General features: G+C 40.4%; 1 protein-coding gene across 1 annotated transcript in view; it reads right to left on the bottom strand.

Moving 5' to 3' along the window:
• FRY (FRY microtubule binding protein) overlaps positions 1-13,988 on the bottom strand; it is a 261,625-nt gene that overhangs the window by 181,408 nt on the left and 66,229 nt on the right. The window contains exon 3 of the mRNA XM_007447941.1: positions 8,014-8,067. Within this exon, the coding sequence (XP_007448003.1) occupies positions 8,014-8,067 (54 nt within the window). The remainder of the gene's footprint in view (positions 1-8,013; positions 8,068-13,988) is intronic.

Here is a 13,988-nt window from a genome sequence, read left to right as displayed (position 1 = left end):
ACCATTATATTGTATCTAAAACTATTTACATATCATTTACATTGTAATAGGTATTATTAAGTAATCTAGAGATGATTTAAAGTACATGGGAGGATGTGTGTAGGTTATATGCAAACGCTACACCGTTTTATATAAGGGACTTGAGCATCTGTGGATTTTGGCATCCATGTAGGTCAGAGGCCCTGGAACCAATGCCCCGTGGATACCCTGGACAACCGTAGTGGGAAAAAATTAAGACCCACCTATCTCTTACCCAAGCACAAACTACCAAGGCCTCCATTAGAACCTTTCTGCTTAGTTTGTATTCCCAAACTAAGACAACTTTTCTGGCCCCAGCAGATGTAAACACAGTGCCTTCCAGATGCTTACTGTAGAGGCCTCTGAGCAACGCCTGTCCTACATCAGCTCCTTAAGAGAAAGGCAGCAACACTGGACTCCCCGAGTCTGCTGCAGGCACACCTGGCTCTAAAGCAAATGGGAAAGGACACCAAGAAAGTAACTATTCTGGAACCACAATCAATCTGTTGAAGAAAAACCAATAACTGTAAGTCCTGACTCATCTACAAGTCTGGCTCTCAGGAACCTCCAGCATCCTGAAAAAGGTGTCGAGCCCAAATGTAAGTGAAGAACGAACACACACACACACACACACACACACACACACACACACAAATAAATGAGCAAACCAAACCAAACAAAAATGAACACACAGATACTGAAGAGGCAACCGGGAGGGTGAAAAGGGTACAGGGAGTTCGCTGTACGGTGACAGATGGAAACTAAACTTTGGTGGTGAGCATGCTGCAGTGAATACAGAGGTCGAATTATAATATTGAACACAGGAAACATATACTGTTATAAGCCAGTTTATAAAAAAAAAAAAGAATGGACACAACCCTTGGCAGAAAGGCACAGCATTAAGCTCTTGGACTTCATGCAGCTCTCGTATTTCTCGTATTTCCGTAAACACACCAAGTCCCCTTTGACTCCGCTCTCCCCTCTCTGACCCACTGACGGGTCCCTCTTCTGGCCGACTGCTCAATCAGCCATGGACTGGAGATGCTTCCTCTTTCTGCCTCACTTCGTCATTCCTGAGACCTGATTTCTACTCTTGCTACAGTACCGACACTTTTCTATAAAAGATCAGAAAGGACAAACCACGACCAGCCAACGGCCTTCCTGCAATCATTTCCCTTGAAGTCTCCTGAGCACGTGACAACATTTAGCAGATTCTGCCGGAAATGCTTTCCTCCATTCTGCGATGCTGCCAGGCAGTCACTAGCCTGCACTTTCTGCCATCTCCCATATGGTTATTTAAACACCACCAAAGCACAGTAAAACAATGCGCCTGTGAAAAGAAGGGGCTGGATTCTAATCCTGGTTGTTCTGGCACAAGCCCCTTTGGGGAGTAATCACACTTTCCTACGCAAAGAGGAAGTAACTTCCACTTACTCTATGAGGCTGTTTTAAGAAACCAAGTTGGAGCAACACTTCAAATAGAAGCACCTCGTGCAGTGCACAATTGCTTGTATCATTTAATTTACTGCATGTTTATGCCACCATGAGGTATAAGCAAAGGTCTAAAAGCCAAGGGGCAGAGAGAACAGGCAAGAAGCATATGTAGCTATGAAATAATAAAGATTCAGTTGTTACTTTACTCAAGCAAGACTTTTCATCTGTGTGTAAATGTATCTAGTGACTGTCATTAGTACATACTGTACCAGGTACTCCCTCAGGTGAGGGTTATTTTGGAGAGGTGTTTTTCACTTTTTAAAATGGGTTAACTTGATATGTGAGCTGCGTTTGATCACCATCTACTCAAGTCCACACACATCACAGGCTAGCGGTTGTTTCATTGGAAAATCCAAAATAAAATGCCTTGGCCTTTATATTTTAAAAGAATATCTGTAAACTTTGATAACAGAGGAAAGTCACTTGAAGTTAAAATGGGGAGCTCCATGCCCTTCACTCACAGGGTGCTCTGCACAGATCACAGATAGGGAGCTCATCACTGGTACCATGACTGGGTCCTGGTATAATGCTTTTTCATTTAAGCGTTGCCAATCATGACCAGCCACTATAACTTGGCTGTGAAAGTAAGTCTCTTAAACTATTTAACATTAATCCAGCAATATGAAAATGTATTCTACATGGCAATGAATAATAGCCACTGCAGCAAAAGGCTTTCTCAAAGCTGGCTTCCCAGGCGCTCCTAACTCCTAACCTCTCATTCTTCCGTGAGGGTCCCTGCACAGGCTGCCATCTTGGGCCACCCCTGCCCTGGGAAGATGCATCTTCTTAGGCTTCTCTCACTTTTTTGGGTACTCCTTTTCTGGGCTTTCTTTTGTGGATCCCACTTTCTGCTCCTAAACGAACTATGTTTCCCTATGATATGCCTCACCCATTTTCTCTACTCTAATCTTTCAGTGTTTGTTGGGTGACCATATAAATGAATGAGCCCTGGTTATTTCTCCTGAGGTATTTTACCCGCACTAAAAATTCAGTACATGTAAAACTAATTTATCCCCTCTCCCCAAGCACAGCGGTCCTCTGAAAAACTCCTTATCCATAGAAAACAGTCCAGACTCCTCAGTATGGCTCCCATGGTCACGGGAGCAATGGGCTCCAGTCGGCCTTCCCAGCTTCCTCCCGGCCACTCCCCAGAACTCTGCTCTTCTCTCCTTTAATTCCTTTGTCCACTCGGCTCTACCTGTCTGGCACGACCCAGCCCATCTTGTCCATCTGGATAGCAGATATCTTTAGTATGTCACTGCCCCTTAACTGCTTCCTATGACACTCCACCCCCCCCCGCCCACCTTTCGAGCATCCTTAACTACTCCCTTACCTGAGTTCCCACAGCACTTGAACTGTACCTTCTTATTATATTTACATCACAGTACTATTTGTTTAGGTATCTGTCTTCCTCCTGGGACTGAGAATTTCTGGAGAGCAGAAACTCTTTCTTACTGCTTTGTAACCCCAGCACCTTGCACAGACCTTGGCATGATTCAGGTGCTCGATGTTTGTTAAATTGAATGCAAATGGCTTCAAATCATGGCTGAAAACTGCAGTTACCTTTTGTTTCTCCTTCTCTCAACCAATATTGATTCTTCTTACATGGTGTTGCTTATAGTCATTCTTTCTTTCTAGTTCCACCTTGTCCATTTTAGCCTCAAATCTTTATCGATGCCCCAACTCCCAAAACGCCTCCAAACTTTAAGGATCTCTCCAGTCGGGGTTTAACATCAAGGCTGCACTTTGATCTCTTTGATACTGGCATGTACAGGATAAGGCCCCACCCGCTGGCATCAAGGTCTTCCACAGTCTGACCCTTCCTACCTGGAATGCAGGGACCACATTCTTACATCTCTTTGTCCCACACAGGGCTTTGCTGTATATGTACACACACACACACATACACACACGCTCTCACTCACCTAATAAATGTTTGCTAAAATAACTTTATTACCAGGACAATTTTTCATTTATTTTGCTTTCTAAGCACTGAGGGTTAATTTAGGCATTTAAAATAAATTAGTGGCAGTGTACATTTTCAAAATGCTGTTGGAAATCTCATCACCTTTATTAATTCTCATTACCGTATGACTTTCTCACCAGCGGGAACTGAAAGCCCTCCCTGGCTCCCTAGTATAGGGCAAAGCTTGCTCTCGGGTTCATACCACGCCTGCTTCTTCCACTGTGAGCTTCCTTACTAGACGGAGGTTATAATTTACCTGATTTACATCTTTCTTCTTTGTCTCTCACACTAGACTGGGGGCCTCTCCAGGGCAGGCGCTATGTTTCCTTCATGTTTATTTCCACAAGCTGGCATAATGTTTGGCACATGGCTGCCACAAGGTAGGTACTGTGTAAGAATGGGTCAAGTTCACATTCATAACATTTGTAAAAGTGAAATCCTGGGAATGAGGGTACAAATTCCTAGCTCTCCAATATACAAAGTAGTCACTGGTACAGCTCTTCTACTAACAGTGAGCTTCAAAAAATTAATCCTGTTTAGACATCTTGTCATTTATGAAACAAGAGGGTTTTCTTTTTTTTAACCGAAGTCTATTCTATACACGTTTAGATTGTAATTAGGTTAAATAAGAGATATTAAACCAATAGTTAATTAAATAGAAAAGCAACAGAAAACTTAAGGAAACACAAAGCTTTAACCTCTAAATATACGTTTTAAAATTCAAACTGGAAAGCTGACAAATTCTCAGAGATTTCCACAGTGAAAAAAAAAAAAAAGAGGCAGAGAATTGTACATAATACTCTTTACTGGGAATTTTTTTTTTTTTTTTTTGCGGTACGCGGGCCTCTCACTGCTGTGGCCCTCTCCCGTTGCGGAGCACAGGCTCCGGACGCGCAGGCTCAGCGACCACGGCTCACGGGCCCAGCCGCTCCGCGGCACGTGGGATCTTCCCGGACCGGGGCACGACCCCGTGTCCCCTGCATCGGCAGGCGGACTCTCAACCACTGCGCCACCAGGGAAGCCCTTTACTGGGAATTTTGACAAAAAATAGGCTATATGATATCTAGTAGAGACAGTAATACCCAATATCCACTCTTCTCTTCTTCCTTAGTTATCAAAGACCTCATTTTTAGATGGACACATGGTTGCCCAAAATAAAATTTCCTAATCTTTCTTATAGGTATAAGTGGCTGTGTGATTAAGATCTGGTCAACTGGACATAAGCAGAAGTAGTGTGTGCAGTGTAAGGATGTTCTGGTTTTTATTTATTTATTTATTTTTTCTGTGATTCTTTTTCCATTTCACCTTCCTGCTGCCTGGAGCACAGATGTAACGGCTGAGCTCCAGAAGCCAAAGTGGACCATGAGATGACCTTGGGAATGTAAGCCATACACAGGAAAACAAAAATATAAAGATACAGGATGGATTTTCTTTGTACTTCTTCAATGTGAGAGAGAAATAAAGTTTTATCTTGTTAAAGCCACTGTTATTTTACGTGCCATCTGCCGCCAAACCTAATCTTAACTGATATGGGATCTTAGGTCCCTTACCTGTTGAAAACTCCCCTCTAAATTCCCACCAGTGTAGTTTTTAAAAATATAAGCATGTTACAGAGTAAAAAGCACAGGCTTTCTAGTTAGGACATATGGATTCCAGTCTCGGTCCCTTCAGGCTTTAGTCATATAATATAGGGCACCCTCTCCAGGACTCATTTCCATTAGCTGTAACATAGAGATGATGATGAGACCTTCCTCTTGGGCTTGTTGGAAGGGTTGAGTAATGTCAGGTGACACGATACGTGAGAAGGGGTTTGGTAAGGCACTTCCCTGGTGGTCCAGTGGTTAAGACTCTGCGCTTCCACTGCAGGGGGGGCACAGGTTCGATCCCTGCTCAGGGAGCTAAGATCCCGCATGCCGCGAAGTGTGACCAAAATAATAAAAATGATAATATAAAAGAATTAAGAAGAGGCTTGGTTAATTATAAAGTATTACATGATTCTTGTTATTTTGTTTTTGCTTCTATTTCTAACAGGAGAAAACTGAATCCTGGGCTTGGCAAGTGGAGGATTAAACAGGGCCACCCAGGATCAGGCACTGAAAGTGAAGCCCAGCTCTCTTTAGCCTATCACTCATGCCAGGGACATTTAAAAGGGAGAAATTGATAAAAATATTCTCTAAGCAGGAACCAGTTGTCCGTTGTCCAAAGGATGCACTTAGCATAGTGCCTCCCCTATGGTAAGTACTAAATAAATGTCACTTCTGTGGGTACCACTGCTCCCGGGAGTAGAGCAATGGAGTCTATAGCTCCAAGGAGGTGTCACCAGCGTGTTCTTCTCCCGTAGATGGACCTGTGTGACCCCAGAATAACATCCTCCTGCTTGGAATCAGAATAAGGGGAATTACAGAATTTGGACCTTTGATATCAAAACCCTAAGAAAGCTTGATACATTCACGGCCTTGCCAATAGAACCACAATTCTTATAATTTGCTGTTGAAACAGTGGGCGGGCACTTTCAAAGGTGACTTGGCTGACTTTCTTTTTCACTGAATCCACAGAGGGACCAACTTCAGTCACATTTCCTTCTGGCCTGGGGATCTTGCTATCTCTTTAAAATGAGACCAACTTCGTAGGTTGTCTTCTCTCATGGTTCACGCATAAATTTATGATTTTACAATCAGAGGATAATTTCATGTGCCTTATTTGAAAGTCCTCAGTGACCACCTCACTACTGGTTCACCCCTAAAGTGTCTTTAATACACAGAGATGTGTTACAAGCAGTGGTTCTCAACCATCAGTGTGGGTGGGGGTCACCTGGAGATCTCGTTAAGCTGCAGAATCTGACTCAGTAGATCAGGGCAGGGTAGTGATTCTGCATTTCAACATTTTGAGCAGCAAGGTTAAAATTATTATAGCTAATTAAGTGGCAAAGTTGGGATTTAAACCCCAAAGTCTATCTCTTGCCCACAATGCTGAAATGCAGAAATAGAGTGCTGAATAATAAATGAGACAATAAATAATAGACATGCCAAATTATTTGGGATAACTATTATATGTAATGTTAAAATGCTAAAGTACCATTCTCCCAGAGGAAAAAGAAAGAAGTACACTAAGCTGGAGAAAAAGAAAACACAATTATTTTGAGGAAAGAACAGTGATAATCTAAGACAAAAAATAAAAAAGAGTGAAAAATTATGGAAGACAGATAATATTTACGTTCTTAAGGAGAACGGAAAGAGCCACACTTGCCACATTTCGAAAATAATGACCCCAAACATTCACCCCAGGTCCCTGACCTCCCAAGCGGGACCAGGTAAGAGCAACTAAGGATAATATGAGGAGAGAAGTCAGCTCCATGGCACAGAGAGACGAAGCCCATACTCCATTCCACCAGCGTTCCAGAGAACAGCCAGCTCTGCCAGCAACAGAGTGCAAAGCCAGGGCCGCACCAGCCTTCCAAGACCCGCCGTGACTGCAAACTTGTGAGGTCTCCCTCAGCCAACAGTTTATAAAATAGAGAATGGAGGATTCTGTCTCTATAGTCAGGCCTTAACATTTTTGGATCGAACAAGTCTGAACTTTAACAGCCAAAGCATTTCCTCTTGATTCCACATTAAAGGCAATTTCAAAGCACTGCAGAAAGCGTACTCTCTGTGTGTTCTCCATAAGACAATATAAAAATCCCAGCGTATTAGATAAGGCCATGGTGCATCCAGTGGGATTTTGCCTCTGCTACCGGCACCAAATGAGGTTTATAAAGAAGAACATGCTGTCCTCTTTGTCATTAAATGCAGACGTTTAGGAAACACCAGAAACACATTTCCGACCTCCTCTGATGTCCTGTTATCCATCATTCTAAACACACCTAAAGCCCTCCTGAAGTGACTCAACCAGGATTGATAAGATTCTAGTTTCCTATGTTTATTACCTGCTGTTTAGAGTTGGAAGTCCTTTTACTAGTCCTGATCTATTTTCAAAGGACCTTCTTTGTATTTATTCTGTCTTAAACTGTTTTGTTCACGTATCACTTTATTAGAATCTAAGTTACTATACTGTTTTATAATTATTGCATAGGTGGTCTCTCTCTCTCTCTCACAGGATTGCTAAAATTGGTCCTAGATCTTGTATCACCAGAGCCTAGTGCTGTGTCAAGCATATAGCTGGCATTCAACAAAACACTGGTTAAAATATAAGAAAGCTCTAGGGCAGAGATCTGATCGTCATATGGTACCATTTATTCAGAAGAATCTCAGTAAGTTTTTGAGTGGAAATTCCTTTATCTTCTCTGGTAACCAAAGACTGATGACCTCCTCATCTTAATTATTTCAACACTTCAGTTCTTTCCAATTCAAACCAACAGACATTTACTAAACATCTACTACAAGCCGTCACTGTAAAAGCTGCAGGGCACAGTTCCTAAGATCACAGTCCTGTATCCTCTTTGACGAAGTTCATCAATACACCATAGTGAGCATTCAGCCCTTGCCTTTGTACATCTTCAAACAAATAAAAAGCAGTATATAACATGTATTACATACTTGATCAAACTGGGGGTCTTCTCCACGTTGTAGAGATTTTGTCAATGGCTTTTCCTAGAAAGAAACACAGGCAAGAAAAATTACTAGAGGCTTTTAAATGACAAAAGAAATGTCATTATTATTAAAATTGTTCTCATCTACTTCTCCCTTTATGGGATGAAGAGACGCCAGTTTACAAATATGTGAGAAACTCTTCCTTACTATTCAAACCTTAAAGTATAGTGCTTGATCGTCACCGCCAGAATTTTTACTATTCATCTTCACACATTTGACCAAGACATTCAAATCTGATGCTATAAGTGATCCTGTGCTTTCAAAGGAAACCACATAATAAAACCTAGGGAATTTGTTTGAAATTTTATTACCTATCTTGGGACTTGACAGATAATAAAAAGTTGAAAGTGATACACTATTCCAGGTCCTAAGATTTAGAAACAAAATAAGGTATAATTATTAGTCTGAAGGATGGACAGCCTACCAATTACACACTTACTAGGTGTAATCGGTGATTTTTGAGCGTGATATTTTGAACTGCGACACATCCAAATCTCTGCAAAAATAATCTGGGAAGTGACAAAGGTCTACAGAAATAAACATTCCTAACGATTATTTCTTCGTTTACATTAGGAAGCCTTAACTGACTTTTCAGGAGGGCATTTTATAACTATTTAGCCTTACCTGTATCTTTCTCTTTTTTTGGAAGTTAATACTGACCCAAATTTGACTTAGGATTAGAAACCATGCAAAAAGTTACACATCAAAAAATAGTGTTTTCGACCTGCGCGGAGGGGGAGAGGAAGCACGTCCAGAGGAGGGCCTCTGGAGTGTGGAGTTCCAGAGTTTGGAGCCGTGTGCCTGACAGGGTCTCGGTGCTCTGGCTGGATGTCAGGCTGAGTTCAGGACACTGGTCCACCAGAGACCTCCTGGCACCACGTAACATCAAATGGTGAGAGCTCTCCCAGAGATCTCCATCTCAACGCTAAGACGCAGCTTCACTCAACGACCAGCAAGCTACAGTGCCAGGCACCCCATGCCAAATAATTAGCAAGACAGGAGCACAACCCCACCCATTAGCAGAGAGGCTGCCTAAAACCATAGTAAGCTCACAGACACCCCAAAACATACCAGCGGACGCCATCCTGACCACCAGAAAGACAAGTTCCAGCCTCACCACCAGAACGCAGAACACCAGTCCCCTAAACCAGGAAGCCTACACAACCCACTGAACCAACCTTAGCCACTGGGGACAGACACCAAAAACAATGGGAAGTACGAACCTGCAGCCTGCAAAAGGGAGACCCCAAATGCAGTAAGCTAAGCAAAATGAGAAGACGGAGAAATACACAGCAGATGAAGGAGCAAGGGAAAAACCTACCAGACCAAACAAGTGAAGAGGAAATAGGCAGTCTACCTGAAAAAGAATTCAGAGGAATGATAGTAAAGATGATCCAAAATCCTGGAAACAGAATGGAGAAAATACAAGAAATGTGTAACAAGGACCTAGAAGAACTAAAGAGCAAACAAACAATGACGAACAACACAATAAATGAAATTAAAAATTCTCTAGAAGGAATCAATAGCAGAATACCTGAGGCAGAAGAACGGATTAGTGACCTGGAAGATAAAACTCTGGAAATAACTACTGCAGAGCAGAATAAAGAAAAAAGAATGAAAAGAACTGAGGACAGTCTCAGAGACCTCTGGGACAACATTAAACCCACCAACATTCGAATAAAAAAGGGTTCCAGAAGAAGAAGAGAAAAAGAAAGGGACTGAGAAAATATTTGAAGAGATTATAGTTGAAAACTTCCCTAATATGGGAAAGGAAATAATAGTCTATCAAGTCCAGGAAGCGCAGAGAGTCCTATACAGGATAAAACCAAGGAGAAACATGCCAAGACACATATTAATCAAACTATCAAAAATTAGATTCAAAGAAAAAATATTAAAAGCAGCAAGGGAAAAGCAACAAATAACATACAAGGGAATCCCCATAAGGTTAACAGCTGATCTTTCAGCAGAAACTCTGCAAGCCAGAAGGGAGTGGCAGGACATATTTAAAGTGATGAAAGGGAAAAACCTACAACCAAGATTACTCTACCCAGCAAGAATCTCATTCAGATTTGACAGAGAAATTAAAACCTTTACAAACAACCAAAAGCTAAGAGAATTCAGCACCACCAAATCAGCTTTACAACAAATGCTAAAGGTACTTCTCTAGGCAGGAAACACGAGAGAAGGAAAAGACCTACAATAACAAACCCCCCAAAATTAAGACAACAGTAATAGGAACATACGTATTGATAGTTACCTTAAATGTAAATGGATTAAATGCCCCAATTAAAAGACACAGACTGGCTGAATGGATACAAAAAATAGACCCATCTATATGCTGTCTACAAGAGACCCACTTCAGACCTAGGGACACATACAGACTGAAAGTGAGGGGATGGAAAAACATATTCCATGCAAATGGAAATCGAAAGAAAGCTGGAGTAGCAATTCTCATATCAGACAAAATAGACTTTAAAATAAAGACTATTACAAGAGACAAAGAAGGACACTACATAATGATCACGGGATCGATCCAAGAAGAAGATATAACAACTGTAAATATTTATGCACCCAACATAAGAGCACCTCAATACATAAGGCAAATGCTAACAGCCATAAAAGCGGAAATCGACAGTAACACAATCACAGTAGGGGGCTTTAACACCCTACTTTCACCAATGGACAGATCATCCAAAATGAAAATAAATAAGGAAACACAAGCTTTAAATGATACATTAAACAAGATGGACTTAATTGATATTTATAGGACATTCCAGCCAAAAACAACAGAATACACTTTCTTCTCAAGTGCTCATGGGAACACTCTCCAGGACAGATCATATCATGGGTCACAAATCAAGCCTTGGTAAATTTAAGAAAACTGAAATCATATCAAGTATATTTTCTGACCACAGTGCTATGAGATTAGATATCAATTATAGGAAAAAATCTGTAAAAAATACAAACACAAGGAGGCTAAACAATATGCTACTAAGTAACCAAGAGATCACTAAGAAATCAAAGAGGAAATCAAAAAATACCTAGACACAAATGACAATGAAAACACAGCAACCCAAAACCTATGGGATACAGCCAAAGCAGTTCTAAGAGGGAAGTTTAAAGCAATACAATCCTACCTCAAGAAACAAGAAACAACTCAAATAAACAACCTAACCTTACACCTAAAGCAATTAGAGAAAGAAGAACAAAAAAACCCTCAATGTTAGCAGAAGGAAAGAAATCATAAAGATCAGATCAGAAATATATGAAAAAGAAATGAAGGAAAGGATAGCAAAGATCAATAAAATTAAAAGCTGGTTCTTTGAGTAGATAAACAAAACTGATAAACCATTAGCCAGACTCACCAAGAAAAAAAGGGAGAAGACTCAAATCAATAGAATCAGAAATGAAAAAGGAGAAGCAACAGCTGACACTGCAGAAACGCAAAGGGTCATGAGAGATTACTACAGGCAACTCTATGCCAATAAAATGGACAACCTGGAAAAATGGACGGACAAATTCTTAGAAAAGCACAATGCTCCAAGACTGAACCAGGGAGAAATAGAAAATATAAACAGACCAATCACAAGCACTGAAATTGAAAATGTGATTAAAAACCTTTCAACAAACAAAAGCCCAGGACCAGACAGCTTCACAGGCGAGTTCTATCATTGACAGAAGAGCTAACGTCTATCCTTCTCAAACTCTTCCAAAATACAGCAGAGGGAGAAACACTCCCAAACTCATTCTACGAGTGCACCATTGCCCCGATACCAAAACCAGACAAAGATGTCACAAACAAAGAAAACTACAGGCCAATATCACTGATGAACATAGATGCAAAAATCCTCAACAAAATACTAGCAAACGGAATCTAACAGCACACTAAAAGGATCATACACCATGATCAAGTGCGGTTTATCCCAAGAATGCAAGGATTCTTCAGTATAGGCAAATCAATCAACGTGATAAACCATATCAACAAGTTGAAGGAGAAAAATCATATGATCATCTCAATAGATGCAGAAAAAGCTTTTGACAAAATTCAACACTCATTTATGATAAAAACCCTCCAGAAAGTGGGCATAGAGGGAACTTACGTCAACATAATAAAGGCCATATATGACAAACCCACAGCTAACATCATTCTCAATGGTGAAAACTGAAACCATTTCCACTAAGATCAGGAACGAGACAAGGTTGCCCACTCTCACCACTATTATTCCACATAGTTTTGGAGGCTTTAGCCACAGCAATCAGAGAAGAAAAAGAAACAAAAGGAATCCAAATTGGAAAAGAAGAGGTAAAACTGTCACTCTTTGTAGATGACATGATACTATACATAGAGAATCCTAAAGATGCTACCAGAAAACTACTAGAGCTAATCAGTGAATTTGGAAAGTAGCAGGATACAAAATTAATGCACAGAAATCTCTTGCATTCCTATACACTAATGATGAAAAATCTGAAAGAGAAATTAAGGAAACACTCCCATTTACCACTGCAACAAAAAGAATAAAATACCTAGGAATAAACCTATGTAAGGAGACATAAGACCTGTATGCAGAAAACTATAAGACATGGATGAAAGAAATTAAAAATGTACAAACAGATGGAGAGATATATCATGTTCTTGGATTGGAGGAATCAACATTGTGAAAATGACTATACTACCCAAAGCAATCTACAGATTCAGTGCAATCCCTATCAAACTACCAATGGCATTTTTTCACAGAACTACAACACGAAAGTTCACAATTTGTATGGAAATGCAAAAGATCCTGATAAGCTAAAGCAATCTTGAGAAAGAAAAATGGAGCTGGAGGATTCAGGCTCCCGGACTTCAGACTATACTCCAAAGCTACAGTAATCAAGACAGTATGGTACTGGCACAAAAACAAAAATATAGATCAATGGAACAGGATAGAAAGCACAGAGATAAACCCAAGCACATATGGTCACCTTATCTTTGATAAAGGAGGCAAGCATATACAATGGAGAAAAGACAGCCTCTTCAATAAGTGGTGCTGGGAAAACTGGACAGCTACATGTAAAAGAATGAAATTAGAACATTCCCTGATACCATACACAAAAATAAACTCAAAATCGATTAAAGACCTAAATGTAAAGCCAGACACTATAAAACTCCTAGAGGAAAAAATAGGCAGAACACTCTATGACATAAATCACAGCAAGATCCTTTTTGACCCACCTCCTAGAGAAATGGAAATAAAAACACAAATAAACAAATGGGACCTAATGAAACTTCAAAGCTTTTGCACAGCAAAGGAAACCATAAACAAGACAAAAAGACAAGCCTCAGAATGGGAGAAAATATTTGCAAATGAAGCAACTGACAAAGGATTAATCTCCAAAATATACGGACAGCTCAGGCAGCTCAATATCAAAAAAACAAACAACCCAATCCCAAAATGGGCAGAAGACCTAAAGAGACATTTCTCCAAAGAAGATATACAGATTGGCAACAAACACATGAAAGGATGCTCAACATCACTAATCATTAGAGAAATGCAAATCAAAACTACAAATGAGGTATCACCTCACAGCAGTCAGAATGGCCATCATCAAAAAATCTACAAACAATAAATGCTGGAGAGGGTGCAGAGAAAAGGGAACCCTCTTGCACTGCTGGTGGGAATGTAAATTAATACAGCCACTATGGAGAACAGTATGGAGGTTCCTTAAAAAACTAAAAAATAGAACATGCAACCCAGCAATCCCACTACTGGGCATATACCCTGAGAAAACCATAATTCAAAAAGAGACATGTACCACAATGTTCATTACAGCTCTATTTACAGTACCCAGAACATGAAAGAAACCTAAGTGTCCACTGACAAATGAATGGGTAAAGAAGATGTGGCACATATGTACAATGGAATATTACTCAGCCATAAAAA

The sequence above is a fragment of the Lipotes vexillifer genome, unplaced genomic scaffold (genome assembly GCF_000442215.2).
Source record: "Lipotes vexillifer unplaced genomic scaffold, Lipotes_vexillifer_v1.1 scaffold760, whole genome shotgun sequence".
In the NCBI taxonomy this organism is placed as follows: Eukaryota; Metazoa; Chordata; class Mammalia; order Artiodactyla; family Lipotidae; genus Lipotes; species Lipotes vexillifer.
Note: the sequence above shows the minus strand (reverse complement) of the source record. Positions and strands in the feature narration are given on the sequence as shown.